Source organism: Rhyacophila brunnea, unplaced genomic scaffold, assembly GCF_057557595.1.
Source record: "Rhyacophila brunnea isolate RB1 unplaced genomic scaffold, BYU_Rbru_1.0 scaffold_10, whole genome shotgun sequence".
Taxonomy (NCBI): Eukaryota; Metazoa; Arthropoda; class Insecta; order Trichoptera; family Rhyacophilidae; genus Rhyacophila; species Rhyacophila brunnea.
In genome coordinates this window covers 29,650,153-29,671,411 of record NW_028232752.1, presented here as the reverse complement: position 1 = coordinate 29,671,411, position 21,259 = coordinate 29,650,153, and the positions used below count along the sequence as shown (strand labels likewise).

The window sequence follows — 21,259 nt, the reverse complement described above, 5'->3', positions numbered from 1 at the left end:
GTGCATAATATATTTTTTTTCCGATGCGATACCGATACAAAGTATCGATATTTTTTCTTTCAATATGCGGCCCTAGCCTAGAGAATAAAAGATTACCAGTAATGAAGAAAGGCATAGACAAAATAGTTATATAATTGTATTTAGCGTTTTTAGGTTTTAGTGCTCTATCGTTATTATATTATTTTTTACTTCAATATGCTTAAAAATTTGAATTTAATGAAATGGTGTATAATATAATATACGAACATATTATTATTGTCTAGTAGATCAGACAATTGGATTATGGTAAGCCAGAAAATAGATTTTTGAGAAACGTCAAATCATATTAATGTCATCATGAGCAAAAACATTCTTTTCAAAAATGATATAATTTGGATTGATACCTACATGTTAGATTTATATATTATATACATTTGAAGAGTAACTTAAAAATTGAAAAATATTATTACTCAGATGTCAGTTTCATTAGCTATACGAATGACAGTATTTTTTGAAAAATCAAGGAATAGAGTATCCCTTAATAAAATGAAATTTTATTTTCTTGTAGCAACATTATACTTGACAGCCATAGCCCATATGTTCGACATGACGTTTGCTGATTATAGTAGTGGGGTTTTGTTCTTCGATGTACAATGTTGCACTTGCATTGCAGACGATTCATAACAGTTCTGACCATGGCGGTGTGTTTACGTTCTAGTAGGCTTTGTGCCCGCGTCCAAGAGAAAATTCTGTGTCAGTTAACTCAGACAGCATCGCCAAGGAGAAAACCTGCCACACTTGTGAAAATCAAACCTCTGGGATTTCAGTTTAGCAGGAGCTTGGTGCAGAGTTGTCAGGTTAGATTTTATTTATTGCAATTTTCCAAGTTTATGTGATATTATTGTATTTTCCAACATTATATATCTGATATATAGTGGAAAATGTGTGGTGTTTATTTCATAACAACAACGAAAACTAACTAGATTATCGCGTAAATTAAAATTCAAAACGGTTACATAAACCTTACTCCAATACGTAAGGCGATGTCGTAGGAATATAATTTTATTATGTTGCACATTGTCAATCATCGGGGCTCGATGAGAATATTTTTATGATTGTCAATTTCTCGAGTCAGATGTGTGTTTAAATTTTTATGTGATAGAAAGTTTGTCACTTGTGTGTAACCTTAAACTTATACAATTTTATTGGTTTATGAGGTTACTTTGACTGTCGAATGAAAGTGAAATCATTAGAAAAAGTCATGTAATGGGCAGCTGGTTAATCGCGGCAGGTATTCAAAGTATTTCATTTTATAAGTGGACTGAACAAACGCCTCGGTTCGCGAATCAATAAAATTATTACATTTTTAACTTTTACTCATTCGCTGTGGCGGTTTCACATTTCTCTACTGATACTGAGATGTCGCATAACTCTCGATACCAGCTATGCGCGAATTCCTTCAAAAAACCACGAAATCGATCACACTAAATAAACAGAATATCTAACATTAACAATAATTATAATCGTTGAACGAAAACTAACATCATGACAATCTCTGATTTTATACCTACGTACCTAGTACCTATTCAACCTAATGTCGAAGTGTATTATTTGTAGTATGTATAATATGCCAATTGTACACACCTACTTACTTTTGTGAGTAATTCACGAGATTATAATAATTATTCACCAACTATTCTGGAAGCTGTCATGGTTGTGTGTTAGGTATATTAAATGATGATGCTTGATACCTACCTAAATCACTTCTCACGTTTGAGAATGAATCCCGTAATGCAATCCTCGGGACAAGAGTAGTACCTACCAAAAAAATCACGACAATATTCGAGGCTTTAGCAGCCAATAATTTTATGTTTCATTGTGATACCTATGTTTCAACTATAAATTAATGCTTGTATGTTGAATAAACTAAAAAATATTGATATGTAAGGTACCTGATTCCTAATAACACGTATCCGAAATATACTACTTATGCATAATATCACAATGTTTATGTGATTTTCCAAAGCCTGGGTGTTTGTGATTGTTCAAAATTACTAACAACCATCGGTACTGTTCGGTTATGAGGAATACAGAGGAAAACACATTTTTAAAATACCCGATATACTGGATTATTTGTTAGTTTGGGTTAGTTTTCATAACTGAACAGTACCCAACCATCTTGTACGAAAAAGCAAGGACATGGTTATTAATAATTTAAAAAAAAATATCTATGTACCTAGGTATATTGAAAATGAAAAAAAAACTCTTTCGATAACGAATTATTAACATGCCCTACGTACTTAAATAAATTAGGAATTACGTCATTAGGTGCCTAATTTTTATTTAGTAAAATTATTAATGAAACGATTATCATTGTGTCATTTTACCTACCTACTGATTTAATTTTAAATTTTATACACACGTTAATTCATAATGACAGAAAATTAATCGATATGTGCTGATTTAATATATTATTGGGTAAGTATATGTATCAATAATTATTGTGTTTTTAATAAATTAGGTTAAGTATTAATTTTTATGGTTGGTTAGTGATTTGTGTTCAGTTGGCATAAGTACTAATTATGGAAATCTTAAAGTGACAATTTACAGTTCGTATGCACCGAATACCTTATTTTGTTGAAGATTGTCCATGTGAGAACTCGGGCGGGCACGGCGCGTGCGACTCATACGTATAAAAAAATGCATTTGAAATGTACGTAGGCAATGCGCGGGCGCGGGTGTCTTGCGCGGTTGATAGGCGCGAGCAAGTACGTATATGCGGCAGGTTCTTATAGATCCACCATAGGAGTTGTCCGCCGAGTCCGCTGAAAATTCTAACACCGGAAGATTTATGATGGTACACAATATGTACCATATTAGTATTATTATTATATACCATAGCGCGCGCATACAGATGTACGCACTGAATACGCGGGAAACGAGCGAGGAGCGGGTATCTTAAACCAGTAGTGCCTGAATATGGCGAAAGACGAAACCCGGGATCGTAAAAAAATACGCAAATAGAATATTTAAAAACTTAAATCAATTAGAATATAATCAAATGTTTGCACAGACATTCTACTCTATAGGAAAAAGATGTCTGGTTGCTCCCGAAGAAATTATAAAATTCGCCTTTTAAAGTCTGTTTTATATTGATTTCATTGGCCCCATTTTTGCTGCAAAGTTTTGCAATTTTAAATAGAAATTTTCCATCTAATTTTTTTATTCGATGACAGCATGACCGCACACGCGGGCTACTGCCAACGCTGTTTTCCCGCGCCCGCGTTTTGACTCTGGCCCAAGCACTGTGACGTTACTATAAAATAAAGTACATATAATGCAATTGCATTTTGTTTGACGATAAACTATTTTAATGTCTTCTGAACTTTAATTCAATACTATTGTGACAGTTCGCATGCTCGTCTTAGTTGATTTTACATTTTGGAGGTAAACTTTGGTTTAAAATTTTCCAACTAATAATAATTAATTGACGTATTTATTCAATACATACACAAAGATAATAATATGTTAGCCAACCAACTGTAGTCTTGATCAAAATTGAGTTTGTTTTAAGAATGGATCCTTCTGTAATGTTCTAAATTTAAACAAGATAAATAACAGTGATTTATTCGAATATTACGAATATTTTTATTTTTCATTAAATGATTTTTTTGGGATCAATATTATGAATTTACGGAATTATAATTTTATGTAGTACTTATATCGAAGCGAATATAATATAATCAGGTAAGTGTAAGCTGGACATGGCGCCTCGTGTTCGTGTAGGTATTGAAAAAATTAAAAAACGCGTGAAAGTGCCATACCTCGTACGTACTAACATACAATATGAATCGTTAAAAATGCCGAGAAAATGAATGTGCATAATACGTCATAATGAGATATGTTATTTCATTGTAATTAATTGGAGTCACGTAATTACTGTCACATTGCGGCATTATTAAAAAAATACCTACTGTATATCTATTATTCAAATACTTTCTTAAGTCATAAATTAGGTAAAATAATTAATTAGGTACTTCTGTCCTTACAATCGGAATGAATACTAGTGAACATGTATGTTAATTTTGACAAGATTTTAAAATGTGTGTTCGAAGATCCTATAACATAACTTAGGTGTCTTGTCCCATGCAAACAAATGTCAGTGTCATGATAGTTCAAATGATAACATTTATTGTATTATAAATTATACTAATTGATTTGCGTATACCTAGATTCTATTTCGTCACCTCAATACTACAACTAGATAGATAACTTGTTTTTCACTGTTTTTAAGATAGCTATTGAATATGATTCTACATTACCTTCTATAAAAATAATAAAACTACGTAAATCAATGACAACTGTATAAATTTTGTGTTTGAAAATATTAGATAACTTTAAAACCATAAATGCATTAAATAAATAAAATATTCTACAATATTTTTCATGAACATTATTTAATTATTCCTAATTATACAAGCACGATTATTTTCCGTTTTTATTTTAAACAATAATTATAGCGTAGATTTATGTTAATCAAGTAAAGTTTAAATTTCCACATCAGAGTTATCTAGTTGTAGTACTGAGGTGACGATTTGAAACGTGTTACGTGTTACTCAGTCAATTAGAATTTAATTTAAAATTCCACCAAGTACCCACTGTCGATTTTCTTTGACGCAAATTACGCAATCGATTTGTCAGAAAATTTAAAAGGTGGCGACCACGTCAGACGGCTCGATGGCGTCATCAAGGTTAACTGAAATAACAAAAACAGTATATTACACCAATTTGTCTCGTGGCGGTTTTCCATGACATATGGACACCTTACACATTCCTGGTAACAAAATTATTGTTGTATTTCTCTCTATTGAGAATATATAAAATAATAATATCTAATAATAAAAAATAAAATAAGTACAATTTAAACAAAAATAAAATTTCGAATAGGTACAGAGAATACATAGCACATCACCGAAAATATCTACGTCTTTTGGGAGCGCATTGACTAGTCTTGCACCCCTCGCTAATGGTGCCTGATGGGCATGATACGAGGAAACGGTTCCGATCCAAAATAATCATGACCACGTAGGTAATTGACAGGTGCTTATAATTTCAAATTCATTGGGACACCAGCGGGTCTATTCTATACAAAAGACTGCTTTCGTCCGCTAAAACCGCTAACTAGGGTATGTTTGTATCGAATTATTAGAACTTATTGTAACAGTTACAATTAGTTGGTATTAATAATTGTTGCACAGGATAGGAAACCATCCCTCGCGATAACAGGTAAAAGTGTTTATCATTGTTGTACACATGTATAGCGAGGACATTCTTACTAATATTTTTTTTCAAATATTTAATTAAAATTCATTAAAATTCAATAATAGTAATGAAAAATTTAAACGAGTTTAAAATTTTGAGATCTCGTTTTATTTATCAATCTCGAAATCCTGGGATTCAAAATTCTCTCCGGCATTGCAATTCCTAATCGGTTCTGAGTTATTCATATATTTAGGTGATTGATAATATGATATACCAACGTGTGTATTTTGCCGTGTATTAATGGCAATACAAATTCATTGGTTGTCAGTTGTCGGAATATTGTCGGGCCATACAACGTGGCAGCGTTGTTTGTAATAGGTACTGAATATTTTTATACAATTCATATCATAATTATAAATATATATGCAGTGTTTTAATTGTCACCAGCACTGTTACCATATATCGCCGACAATAAATCTCTCAGAGGTTGTACCTTGTTTTTTTTTAAACTAAGCAGATCATTCGATATTATTATGTATGCAACACCGTGTATAGGTATATTTTAATGGCTTTGACAAAGTTGTGTTAGGTAAACTGGCCATTGGGCTCAGATCAACTTATTGGGAGAGGTACGTGAATCGTTTTTTTTACTTCACCGATTTCTCTTCCGGTCTGGGAGTCAGGTGATAATTAGGTACCTACACATTCAAATTTTTATTTGGCTCGATTATCATGGATATGTAACATTTTATCCTCTGTGAATTTTGTATCACGATAATCGTTAATGCCTACACTATCTTGCTCTACCATGTAAATTTAAGGGACAAATTATAGGATCTACCCTACATACTAACAGGTAAAATATAGTAGGTAGCACCTCGTATTTCGTAAATATATATTTCTCAAAATTTATTCGTAGCTTAATATTATTTAATGTTAAAACTACCCAGATTCGGCATCTTCATGAATTTGAGATAAGAAAATAATGGAGTTGATTGTTTCAAAGAATTTAAAATTGTTTTGAAATGCTTGCGTTTTTTGATAGCAGCGGACGAATTTAAACAATACACATTGAGTTTTGCAGTCGATACAATTATTCATTTAGTTTACGGTAGGTAGCAATACGTTTCGCTTACGCGTAATTAATTTATTCTCCATAACATAACTAAGTAACATCTTACTTTTCAATATTGTACCAATTACCTAGCAGGTAATGAAAATGATCGTCGGAATAACTATATACTGCGTAGATAGGTGAACATTTATTAATTTTGATTACACTCGTCATTCAAGCATTAAATCAGGTTTAAGTAGAATATTGGTATATTTGTTCCTTCTTTCCAATTTTGAATTTTGACCACAGATAAAGATGAAATTTTCATATTTTAATTCGATTTTAATTTGGTGTTCTTTTGTTTGACTTTTACTGTTGTCATAGTTATTTTCAAAGTGAGATACCTAGAGTGCGACAATTATAAGTGTCATAGCTGCCGTCGTGGCGTTGAGATATATTATGAAAGGCTTGTCAGTATTGTATTTCTCGAAACAGCCATGTTTCACGTTAAACTTGCCGAAAACTACCTATTAATGTTTGCCTAAGAGACGGACTATTTTGAGATTAACAATTAAATTATTATTGTTTTGTTAAGTAAGATAAGGAAGACGACGCATGACCATGTGTCAGAGTCACATATGGACATACATATAAGAACCGATCACACTCCATTATATTTTTTAACACAATCACCAAAATCATACTCGTCAACGAAGCTATTTAAAAAAGCATGTCCGCAGCTTCTCTCTATCTGATAACTTTACCGCGCCTTGTCGCTTCCGAACACGTAGTCTTGGGAATACGAGTGTTGTGGTATGGCCGGAAACTGGCTTAGTCAATATTGTATTTCGCAAACTGTAGTGATTACTGTTTTGCCGTCTATAACTTTTCAGTACTCACTATAATAAAGTTGAATGAATGTTGTTTATTAAGCCTAGTTCAAACCGACATATCTGCCCGCAAATAAATAAGTACTGTATAAAAATGTTTAAAAGCATTTTTTTGTATTCTACGAATGATAGAAAACATTTGCAAATGCACTGGGAAACTTTTATTGTGTCATCAGGAGTAGGGGCGTGTCATTTCGTGGGATGGGGTGTTGTTAAAGCCTTTTTGTACTATGTGGATTGCCGATTAACTATGTGTGTACATTTAATTTGATGGTGTTCACACGCGTTGAGTTTCAAATAAATTAATACGCACGTGCAAAAGTATATAATTAGTATGGATTAGGCTTTAATCTTAAGTATGCACTACAAATTATACTTATTAATAGAATTTACCTAAATGTAAACAACCGCGGAGAATTACTATTAAGTAATGTATGTATACATATTTGTCTAACAATTAACGCCTTCGTGATTTAACTGCATAATGGGCATAGTTGAATAATTTATTATTGATGACATGAATAATTATTGGTAGTTACTTGACACACCTTCGATGGATATAATAATGTACTTCTATACTAATAAATAAGTTCATATTAAAAGGTTAAAGACTTCACTTAATTGAGATGAACAGATGTGAATAGAATCGTTACTGGCGTTCAAATTTATAAGCATTTCATCACCATTGAACTTTTCACATAATAATATTCAGAAAGTATAAGTATTACAATTGTTAACCTACGTATATAGAATGGTTAAACGCAGTACATTTATTAGAAATTGCGAGATTTCACTACTTCGTTTGCGTGAAGTAAAAGTGAATTCGCTAAAACCAGGATTTGAACCCGAGACTGGCGACTTTACCGGCCACCGTGGGCGTTTTTAAAAAAATGGACAGATATGCACAAAAAACAGATGGACTGATTCGATTTCATTTTTTTTTTCAAATAAATTAGCTACACAACGGTTAGATATTATTAAATGTGTGCGCTCCTCTCTCCGCACCTCACCTCATCACTCCACCGCTGATATATGTCAAATAATCTTGTATTTATGTTATCAAAGTGTGGACGATATCCCAATTTGTATTTCGTGCTATTATTTATGCTGTGCAATGATTTAAAAAATCAAAACAATGAAAATATAATTGAATTTGAAAATATACATATTAGAAAAAATCTAGGTATATTATATCTGAGGTGTTTTCAGGTTATGTATGTTGAATAAAGAATGCTACATTCTCAAATATTCTAAAAAAAAAATTTATAATTGAGATAAATTCTTAAATAATAATAAAAAAATAAAGCAATCGAGTAATAGATTGGGAATTCATCATACTTTCAAACACGTTTTTCTCGAATGTTGATACGGCCGGCCGATCATGTACGTTTCTTATATCGTAAATTACTATTGATGTTATTTATACATCAATGTAAATTACTGTCAATATTATTAATTTTTAAAATATATAACAAAAATATAGGTAATTTGCAAGGTTATTTTTCTTATCTTATCTAGTTATTTGTAAATAGGTAATTAATATTCGTTTTTTTTATCAATTTGATTCCTGTTATGTGCAGTAATAGTTTATGATAGCAGAAGATAGCAATCGAAATAATACGTATGTGTGTATGTTTGGTCATAACATAATCAAAGTTACTTGTTACCTACATCCGAAATATATCTTTTTCCGTAAACTTAAATGTCAACGGTTATTTCGGCATATTCCCGTGTCATTGTACTAAGTGAGGATTATAGCGCATATACACGTGCATGGATCTAGTTGTACCAATAGTGTGTATTTTAAACTACCGCGATAATAACTGTATACACGTAAAAGTGCTGACTGTATCGCCAATCTCATTCTTCAAGAGTAAGCGAGACGCGTTGTATGGTACTATTTGACAGGTCGTGAAAATCGACTAACCTCAAAACGAGTCTGCGCGGTGTAGTTATTTTTTTTACTGGCAGGTACGCCACTATCGTTCTACTGCACACGCGCAGATATCGCACATTCCAATTGTCCCGTGAAAATTCAGAAGCTTCTGAACCTTTTTGATCCATGCATGCGATCTTGCAATTTGCACGATAATACGTGTTTACATGTACATTTTTTTGTTATGGCCACGATAATACGTACTGTCAGCAGTAAGTCATTTATTATTTCTTGATACTTGCGTCATGTGTTGGTTATTATCCACAGATCCAATGTTCACGTTGTCCTGGCAATTTCAGTTTCCCGTTATAAAAAAAATGTTTTGGGGTGTCTGTCAGATGCTTTCGCGCACAAATATACAATTTAAATTATTAGTAATGAATGACAGGAACGTTAATTTCAATTTTTGTGATGCAATCTATAAATCACGTGAGTGATATCATTATCTTAATATTATAATTTTCAGTGAAACCTCACATAGCGTAGTTATTATTAGGAATGTTTGACACAAATGACACTTGGGTCAGTAACTTAATTGTTTAATAGTACCTACTCACAAAATATATTTAATAGTATGTATATTTTTAATCTATTAAGTAGATATTTGAAGGTTTCGTTTTTGTTCTCTATCTTATGATATTTTTTAAATCATACTTCTTAACGTGCGTAGAAAAACAGCTTTCTTTCGACATATATATTTAGGTTAAAAGTGAATAATTCAAAAGTTAAGTAAAAATGTTTTCCGTACGTACATACTCCGGTCAGATACGCAGCTTTTTAAATTACACAAAAACCTGTTTAAAAGGTTATCGACAACATTTTTTCGATAAAATGAAATCAGTTTTAAAAGTATACTAATTATTTATTATGTGGGCTAAAAACTGCATTCAAAAATGCGTCTGGGGTCTTGTGCGCTGCGTTTTGATTGAGTCGCCCCGTTTATATTCAATGCTAAGAATTTATGACGCGGTTGTACAATGTATCTACATTTTACACCAGGTGTGTTCAACATACGACAAAAATATGATTTTTTAAGTGAAGCCTTTTTACGCGTAGACTTATCTCGAGTTTACCTGTAAAGCCTAAAACCGTCCCGAAAAACGACTCCAGATTACTGCCACACCAGAAAAAAACTATATTTTAACCATTTGTGTTGACTATTGAGTTTTTCAGATACAATTATGGTAAAATCAGCCGCACATCAATCTAAAAATATCGCGAAAGAAATTATGCGACTGCACTTTTATGAGTATGTAAACTCCTAAGAATGTTGTGACAGCTTGTGTCCGAGAATGGTGAAAAAATAAAAAAAAATCATTTCTGTCGCGTGTGTTTGCTTCATATTCATTTTTTTAGTGTTGTTCGATCATGTTGTATTTAGTTAATCATTCACTTCTTCTTGTGCCAGATACAATCGAAGGTTAGTCACTAAAACTGCACTCGTACCAATAACAGAGGTTTTTAAACCATGTTGTTATTTCCTAGGATAATGAGCTGGAGAATGCCATGTTTTTATCCATTCATAATCTAGGAGAGGTACTGTAGTTTCCTATGGTACCCATAATTAATCATTCCTTTACAATTCGTTAGAGAATATATTAGTGACAACTGCTTACAATATTTAAAAAAAAGGAATTTTGAGGATACGTCTGCCACATGTCGATTACCTCAACTCTTCAATCGTTCGCTGATTCCCTTAATGCGAAAATGAGGAGATGACAAAAATATACGACATGATCATACATATAATATTGTTTTAATACATCGACATAAAGTCATTATAATCGGCTCACAATGTTTCTCCAATTATTGGATATTCTTTCATATTCAATTACTTGGCATATTCTTTACTTATGGATAATGTCACCATACATAATGCATCTACGTCGTTTTAAAATACTGTTTGGTTCAAAATTTTGACTTTTGAACACCGGATTGCCCCCAAATAACTGATTGTATTGTCACTGCCAGGTAACTCAGAAATAATGGGAACTGAAATACCTAACGGGTAAGAAGAAGCAGGCAACCGATCTCGAGTAAGGAAGAATACGGTATAGATTTAAACATGTGTCAAGAATACGTCATACGTCGTATACTCACAACTGCTCTCGGTTTATGCATTGACGCTCATTTAACATTGGTGTTTAACACACACCATTGCACGTCTATAATGCGTGGTTTATTTTCGTAGGACACTCACACATTCAAAATCCTGCGTCAAAATTTACTGTATTGGTACCTATATACTATAGCCTATCGGAGTTCTATTTATTATCTGTTCTGTTGTCACTGCATTAGCAACTCTGTACCGAATTTAATGTCTCTGGGTTTACGGGAAATACATTATGAAAAGTATGCCGATAGTTTAAACACGAATATACATTTACGTATATGTTCATACTCGTACATAATAATATACCTATAGTCCAAGCGAAGTTAACACAAGGTTAGTAAAAAGAAATTCGGTTGGTCAGCTCTGCCGTATACATTAATTGGCTTACGAGTTGGTTCGACTTTCTCGAAACAGCGTGCCGCGTGTTTATAAGGAATCACTGTCATCACTTTCTTTTGCTTTTGCGTTTAGTTTTATTATTTTAATGTTATTAAATCGAACCTGCTCCTACTCAACGATCGCGCAACAAACTAACGCATTACCCTAATGAGATGTTACGCTACAAAAGATTTACCTGATCGATATTATGGTAGCCTGATACTTTTTTTATCCTATCCACTCCAGACAAACTTTATGCGAAACACTACTTATTATGATCTAGGTATTGATATTATTACGAACATCCCACTCCAGGCGTAGCGTATTGACACTATGGTGTAGAATAATATATAATGTTCTTTCTCTTTGATCGCCCAATCATTACACTATCAAAATCTTGCGTTTACTTTATACTCTTTATATATACGAGTATATTATAATACTGCAAATACCCGAACAATTTTATGATATCCTGATACTTTTGTTTCCATTCTGTAAACACCGATTTCTTGCTAGCTATTTGCGCTTGCAATGACCGAGTCACGGGTTCGAACCTCGTCCAATTGGTAACATTTGCGATTTTTTTCAATCAGTAGATTGTGTATTTAGAATATTTATATGTATCCAGGTTACGGACCCAAGTGGTTGATTGTGAGCACAGAATAGATTAACAATAATAATTTTAAGTCTATCTGAATGCGGATTCCCATAATATTATGTGGTAGAAGTGTAGTAAGCTACTAGTGTAGAACGGAAATTAAAAAAAACGAAGTGTATTAATGTAAAACGGAATATGCAGTAGATATACACTAAATTTAATAATGATCGGCACCGGTTTCGTAATAAACATACCACACAGTCGTGAAGTTCGATATTTTTGCCGGAAATGTGACGTATTTAGAACGACGCCGAGTGAAAGAAAGCGATACTATTGGCGCCATGTAAGAGCAGTCGGAAATAATAAGGGTAACAAAAATTAGCTTTACCATTTAAGTAATTCGTGCGCAGTAGAAAAAAATCGCAATCTGCGCCATTTCAAGATTAAGTAAAGTTGTTCCACTATAACTTTATTAGACTAACTTAGAAGTTTATTTTTTATTACTATAATGCATTTCCACCAATAATTGACAATTATTATACCATTGAATCATCTCAGTCACTCTCGATACACTGCTAGGTGATGGCTCTCCTTGCTGTCTTCGATCATTCGTTGCCACGTAGGTGCTTCCCCTAGACTTAAATATCTCATTGATTTGGTCTTTTGGGTTTTTAATATTGGGGTAAGATGGGATTTTTCCTGTTATTTCCACTTTAGGGTACGCTTTGTATTTTGCCCAAAACTTTGGTTTGCTCCCTCACCCATTTATTTATTTTTTGATCCCTGTAAGTAATGCCCAACATGAATTTTACGTACAATATTAATCTGGAGTCATACCACTAACGTGGATTATTTATTATCATATTCTGAGGTAAATTCTGCCTGACATGAAACAAATTATTATTATCTTTTATCGATGCTTTTTTTACCGAAACCACATTGTATGTTTTGTAGCCCTCGACTTAATTGCACGGCATTGGACGACAAGGCTTTTCGCCCTATTTATTTGTTATTTACCTTGAGACACAAAAGAAATTCCACGCTCATCTCACGACATATTGCTTGCCCTGTAAACATTGCAAGTACGCTGGTCGCTTAGTTTCGACTTAATGGATGGACCACACAAGCATTTTTGTAGACTGAACCATACACAATACCAATATAATTTGCGACCCGTTTATATATCCAAGTAAATATGTATTTGAATTAATTACTACAATTAGTGAGGTGATATATTCGTGCCTGCTCTCGTTGGACCTTAGACAATGGATCAACCGCAAACTGTTTATTATGTCTTGTCTTATAGTCATGATTATAGAATGAATAGCATAGACTATGTATAGAAAGAGCCTTATACCTTATTACTGTTATGTTATGAGGTTATGACATTTAAAATTATTTAGTAACGCGTGTAGTATCGTTAAGTTGGTAAACTCCACAAATATTAACATCGCTCAGCTGCCATTCCGATTTTTTATTCACGGCCATTTTTTATGTTCAGTGTGATTATTTACTCGATTGCAGATATAAATGATTTTACACATTTTTTACAGGTTTTTTTAAACTCAATAATAATGCCGAAGTGTAGTATTACTGGCTCGTGATCTACTCATCCGAACGGATTATCTTTTTATTCGCATTGCAAATTAGCAAATAAATGTCATAGCAGTAGTGTTAAGTTCTCTGCAAATGAACTTGCAATGCGCAGTCACCTGTAACTAACTTAATCTGTGGGTTTAACTCTTTTTTACTTCAATTTCATACATTATTAGGCTCCATACCATATCTATAGAAAGAAGTGTACAGCATCTTTCGTCTTCATAAATCATGAAAGCCGAAATGGCTATTGAGCTTATTGGAGTGTAATTAACTGTGATCTTTGCACCTTATAAATGCAAATTCAATTAATTAGTACATTTAACTGACACTATACAAACATTATATTCCATAACACTATAATAATTAATTGGTATTACATAATATTAATAATACAACATAGATCATTTTAGTAACTCAATACTATTTGAATTAAAAAATTTAAGTTATGTTACTATTTCATTTGAGTATTTTTTTTTGGCCTCAGTTTCGGGACACTTAACAATAGCAAACTTAAAAACCAACATTTCAGATTTTATAATTACTTCTTTACTGTAAGTATTAATTTAGTGTATAAACGAAAATTGACTATATCATGGTTTGCCAAACCCACCAGTGGGTCGCGAGCGAATATTGAGTGGGCCCTCGCCACTGTATACATCAATTAAAAAAAATAGGAAGTGATAAATTTGATATTTCACTCAGTTATTTATAATTCCTAAAAATTAGTAGTTTTGAAACACTTGAAACTTTTATTATTGAAAACCAAGTGCAGCCTAAGATGAACGTACTGTCTGAAATTTCCAGTCATTTGTTGATAAATAACTTTCACGACTATTTTGGGGAAGAGATGAAAAAGTTTGATTCGTTGCGTTGGATTTGTAACCCATTTCAAGACGACTTACCAACTAGTATGTCAACAAAAGCAAGTGAAGAACTCATTGATTTATCAGAAGATACGTCACTGAAAAATAGTTTTAAACGAAATTCTGTCTCTCAGTTGCTGATAATTATCCTTGCCTGGTCGATGAAGCTATGAAAGTCCTCCTCCTCTTTACTACCTCATATCTACGTGAGGTCGGATTTTCGGCTATGGTTAACATTACAACTAAACACCGAAATAAATTAGATATATCAAACTCACTGCGATTACAAGTAACTAAAGTTGAAGTTAATGCTAAAACTGTAATGAAGAAAAATAAGAAACAAATACATCCTTCCCATTGAAATAACTTTGTAAAAAAACCTTGCAGGTGTAGGTATTTAAGTAATATTTTTTTTAAAATTTAAGTTGTGTTTCTTATTTCAACAGTCTTTCATTCATATTGGTAACACTTATAAAAAATATTTTTATTATTTCAATTAGAACAAATATACAGAATTAAGTAGTTCCACGACTCGCCACTAGGGAATCTGAGCATTGCCAATATTTATGCCCTCTTTTCTCTAAGACAGCTAAGAGGTGGGTCCCAAGATTGGAAATTTTTGTTAGATGGGTCGGAGCCCAGTGAACTTTGGGAACCACTGGACTATATTATATATCAGTGTGCAGCTGTCATTCATTTGTGAGTGTGTATAATATTTGAATGTTAATAGTTCTTTATGTTTGTTAGTATTTTTTGTGTTTTAAAACACCCTAACGCAACGAATCGATGCTATGAACACATTGAATTTTTTTTATACACAGCAGTCCATTGAGTGTTTGTAATCCAACTGCTACATATTTGAATTATTTTTCATGCACAATTAATATGGTAGGCTATATTATTCCTTTCAGTGTAAAGTGATCATAACTCTGTTTGTCGTGTAAATCATGGCAGGGTTTCATCACTTATTAGTGGGATTAATACGACGACAACGACTTGCCTGCGCGGTATTGCGGAACACTTTTACAGCGCTTTTCGGTTTGCGCGAGCTACAGTTTACCGTCCATACACACGGGCTTCCCTATACAAACCGGTTTGCGCAGGTAAGCGTGTGGTAAAGCACGAGCGTCTAGCCGTAGCCAAGTATATACCGCACGTAAAATGAGTATTACTACTTCCACTACGTTCTATCTACCATTGTCATTCTTCAAAATGAGCAAACGTGTTATATTTGGCTGAGGACACTGAGTCACTAGTCTTTTAAAATATTCGTCGTGAAAATGATATGTGTTGAACTTCTTTTGGACACTCGTGTACGCATCGTCAAACTATTGTCATACTCTACAATGAGCCTACTGTGCGATGACAAAGGGAAATCATTCCTAAGTTTAAGGCACGAGAATTTACATCTTATATTTAACTCACTCCTGCGGCTCATGGTGCTCAAACACGCGCGTTACCATGATCTTACTCCCTACTTCATTTATCGTTTGTCAATTTATGGCTACGGCCGTATGTTGTAGCTTAGCCACTGGGAAATGCCAATAGAAATGGCGTATTTCAAAAAAATATTACCTTATTATTAGGTCAATAATTATTATAAAGCAAACATTATTCGTAGAATGTTTATCACATTTGAATGGTCTAAGACATAGCTTATAATCAGTATCTTTAAATGTGTAAATCTTGCCCATTTTTTGAATAATAAAATGCCTAATTCTTGTCAAATTTGGGATCACAGAGATTATCAAGATAATTTTTTATTGTAAATATTTCACTATAATAATGTCGACGTAAATTGTACTAATGGTTTTATAAATGCTTTTAAAAATTAATAAATATAAAAAATCTTAACACCACTTCACATGGATGTACTGAAATATGACTATATTCTAAAACATTAGAGCGAGAGGATTAAAAGAATACTATTTTATGTAATAAAAAGACTTTATGCAGTCATCAAATGTTTAAAATAAATATAAAGGATAATAAGGCTTTACAATTATGTAAATAGATTATCTACAACGTTTAAGGAATGTTCAGGATCATGCTTTGAAAATAGCATAAAAGCTCCATTTTGACGTACGCTGAGCATATATCCCCCCTTAATTTGAAAACGAGTTTGACGTAAGCTAGTCAAGGGAATGATAATATTATACATAAGTATTACAATGGAACTACACATTTTAACGACATATTTCCTATAGTCCTATGATGCGACCAACACGTTGGACATGCCTGCATTGTATGGTACTCCCAATATAATATGAAATGTTATGTCCGATGTAAAAACTGGTACCTACCCTTTCTGAAATTAACACTTTCGTCCAAGGCAGACGTGTTCTCTGTTACTGATCCACCAGACGTTATTATTGCAAAATAATAATATGTTTGTCCCAAATACAAAATTGATTATTTACTCCGTGTCGTAAATTCTGTTTTTATTTTCAGCCGCATTGATTCGTTTAATACGTCCTTTTGTAGTATGTGTTATCAAACGGTTCCCAAGGTGACATAAATATCAATCACTTCAAAAATTCTTTCAGTTTATTCAGTTTAAGGGTCATGACAAAAAAAACTAAACACTTCAAAAGTACGTAGCTTTTGCCAATTGTAGACGGGAGACTTTATAGTTTTATTGTAAATGAAGACCTAGTACCCACCTAATAGTCACCAATATTAATATAATATAGGTAATTTAAAAGGTTACATGTAAATTTTACGTGAGCTTTCTTATCGGAAAGAGACAACCGTATGTCCCCAACTCTATTAGATTCAATATGAACATTAATTCAATTTTCATAGCTGATTTTGACAAAATGTATGTATTCAAGAATGAAAACCAAACCTATCCTAACAAATAATCCAGTATATTATTTTCTTTTCGGCTATTTTCAAAATTTGTTTGCTGCTGGTTTCCTGTAAATATAAATATACGACCCAATTAACAAGATTTGAGAATGTAACTTTCCATATATGCATATATGCAGACGCCTGACAGGACTGTCAGGCGTCGTATTTTGTTCAAATGTGATTTTTAGTGGGTAATATTATATCTGAGGTGTTCTCAAGTTATGTATGTTCAATATATGGAATGTTACATTCTGAAATCTTGTGAATTATTCTTTGAATAAAAGAAATGGTTTATTAAATATTATAATTAAACGGACTAGATGTCTAGGTAGGTATAATAGTTGGGTAGTAAAACAAAATGCAAGTTATCAGCTGAAAAAAAATGATATAAGTACGCAATTGCAACAACATAACAATGTTTATTTTTGACACTGCTTGATGGCTTGATAGAGATATCATCGAACATGCTAGCTATCAATGGACGAACTGTTTAAATAAGAAAACATCGTTGGCTTTGAAAAATCAACCTGGAATTTATCAAAACATTTTCTTATATCGAGTGGGGACACGAAACATCACACCCCAGGATTCCACTGTTCGACCTAAATCGGAACCTAGAAAGCCCATCCGCATATATATAGTATTAGTTTTTCTAGGTCAAGAACCCCGACTAAAAATAATTATATTATGTCAACAAATTCATTAAAGCGTCAATCTTAGGCGAAAGATCTTGGGATAATTTTATTATTATCTTTTCACTCGCATATAACTTCTACGGCTCTACGTGCGAGTAAGCTTCTAGGATTCATCATGCGACAATCCAAACCATTCAAGAATCCAAATGTATTACGTACACTCTACGTCTCATTAGTGCGTGGCATTCTTGAAAGGGTCGATTATCTGGTGTCCTTATGAGCTTTTCTATAGGCTTATTTTAGAACGCGTCCAGAAGAAATTTCTTCGATGTCTTTATTTTAAAACATTTAACTATTTTCCTTTCGATAATTCGTCAAATGGTTATTTTCCGACTACCTTTCTACAAGGCATGCTTACGTTTTGCTCTCTTGAATCTCGTCGGTCTCTTCTGCTGTTGAAACACTTTGGCCTGTTATCGCGAGGGATGGTTTCCAATCCTGTGGGTCTATTCTATACTTATCGACCGCTAAAGTGATAAAGTGATAAATATTATCAAACTTAGGGTAGGTTTGTATCAAAATATTAGCACGTATTGTAACAGTTACACGAAGTTGGTTTTTATTGTTGCAATAAGTGCTATATTTTAACAGAACCTATCTTGCTGCTGTTAAAATATCGCACTTATTGCAACAATAAAAACCAACTTCGTGTAATTGTTACAATAAGTGCTAATATTTTGATACAAACCTACCCTAAGTTTGATACTATTTATCACTTTAGTGTTCGATAAGTATAGAATAGACCCACTGGTGTCCTAATGAATGTGAATTTATATGCGCCTGTCAATTACCTACGTGGTCGCAGCCGTGATTTATTCTGGATTGGAACCGTTTCCTCGTGTCAAGCCTATCAGGCATCATTAACGAAGGGTGCAAGATTAGTAAATGCGCTCCCTAAAGTCATAGACATTTTCAATGATCTACTTTGCATTTTGTTTTTGAAACTGTATTTTTCTGTATAAAATTGTATGTTTTTTGTTTTCAAAAATTATATTTTTCTGTATTAAATTGTACTTAAGTATGTTTTGATTTTTTTTGTTATTATTATTATTATACTTATATATATTTTTTCTATATTCTCTTCTTCTCTTTTGTGAGGATAATGTTTGCCTTGTAATATAAATCTCATGTTGTGTACGTCTTGAATTTAGATTTGTTATATCCACAATGTTTTGTATTCTTAAATAAATAAATATTACATATTATATGAAAATACTTTCCAGTAGTCGGTGAATAGGCAGTTCATTTGTTTTATAACGCGTATTGCGTTTGTTATAAAAATTCCCAGCGTCGTCGTTTTTGACGGTCAATACCGCCATAACTTGGTGGCACAATGGTCACGAATATATCTTCACGACTCGCATTATTTCATTCTGAACTTCAAAATGTAACTGGGCGGCCATTATCCGGGCGCAAGATCTTTCACTCGCTCTTTCCGACTGGACGGACGGCGAAATACCTACGTAACTTTTACTTTTAAAAAAATACAGTTTTGTTGACGGCTGCGTGGCGTGTAGTTGCGCGAATTCAACGTATCGATATGTATTTTAAATAAGCTCTAAGTTTAGGTACGTGTTATTTGTACGAATATCTTAACGATGAAAAATTAGGCGAAACTATCAGGCCGATTTAAAAATTGCAGAAAAGCATTCAAGACGATTAGAATTTTAATCGATAAACTTTTTGCTGAGACTGTAATTTTAAGGAATTAAAAAAATAAGTAGCATTTATTTAAAAATAATGATTGAGAGTATACATGTACCCTAGAGCAAACGATTTTGCAGTCAATCAGCTAATTACAGATGTTGTAAGTACTTATTTAAATTATCATAAATTTCAGGGTCAATTTATTCCATTCATAGGAGAAACGCGATATTATTAAACTTATGAATACATTAACATTATATACATAATGTAGTTAATGCTTAAAATGCATTTTCCTGAATTGGTTCTTTTTGGAATAATATATTTTTTTATTTATTTAGGTCACCCAACTGGATCAATCACGGACGATAAATATAATTATAATAGGATAATATATTTGAAATTAACTTAGATCAAATATTATGTACCTACAGTTATAATTAATATAATTGGAAATAGTTAAAAAAGAAAACACACTAATAGTAATCATAAGAAAAATACAGAGAAAAAACAAGGAAAACATAAAAAGTATATTATAATTGTATAAGACAGTCAATATAAGAAAATAAAGATATATTTTTTTAAAACTACAATAAAACTAAGCAGTCGTTCATATACAATCAGTCTTAGATTTTGGATCAACTTAATTTGAAAGACGCAAGAAAACAAAACAGTTCCAATCGATCACTTAGGGTTCTGCAGAATCGAGCCACCGGACAATAAATAATTGTAACCTAGGTTGGTTTTATATGTATGAATGTATAAAAGTGAGAAAATGTGAGGACGAATATTGACTCTGGGCACATAAAATTTTATATAGGTAAGATAGTAATTGTAGGGAATCTGAATGGTTATTAATTAATTTAAAGATAAAAATATTATGTAAAAATAAATAAAATATGAATTGACTTGAAAATGTCAGTATAATGACATATCTATGCATGAAAAGTTATAAGCATTTGATTCTTAAAATTGTATTATATTTCATATATTCCATTTTCATAGCAACGTTCAAAAAATTTAATTTAATATTTTTTCTGACGTGTCCTCCTTGAAACACTAAAAATATCAATAAACATAAATAAATACTTGGATAATTCTGATCTTATTAAGTTTTAAATAAATTGCTGATTGAAATGCTCGTAAAGCATTTCGAATGCCTTTTTTTATTGTTTAAGATTCACACGTTTTCATGAAAATCTTGCGCGTTGGTATAATGCCGCATTTTCAATTTATATAAGCAGTGTTTTTCTTTTTAATGAAAACGTAACGCGTCTATTAAAGTTGACATTCCTATGTGGAACGCAGTCGTTATTAAATCGCTGCGAAATAACGCAATTATTAAGCCCCCCTTAAAAACAGCATTGCCACATTCTTGACAATTTTAAAAATTGT

At 32.5% G+C, this 21,259-nt stretch overlaps 1 protein-coding gene across 1 annotated transcript in view; it reads left to right on the top strand.

The window, feature by feature from the left end:
* The first annotated feature begins 601 nt into the window (after positions 1–601).
* The window catches only part of qless (decaprenyl diphosphate synthase subunit 1 qless), a 251,390-nt gene continuing 230,732 nt past the window's right edge, over positions 602–21,259 (top strand). The window contains exon 1 of the mRNA XM_085948813.1: positions 602–836. Within this exon, the coding sequence (XP_085804939.1) occupies positions 633–836 (204 nt within the window). The 5' untranslated portion in view covers positions 602–632. The remainder of the gene's footprint in view (positions 837–21,259) is intronic.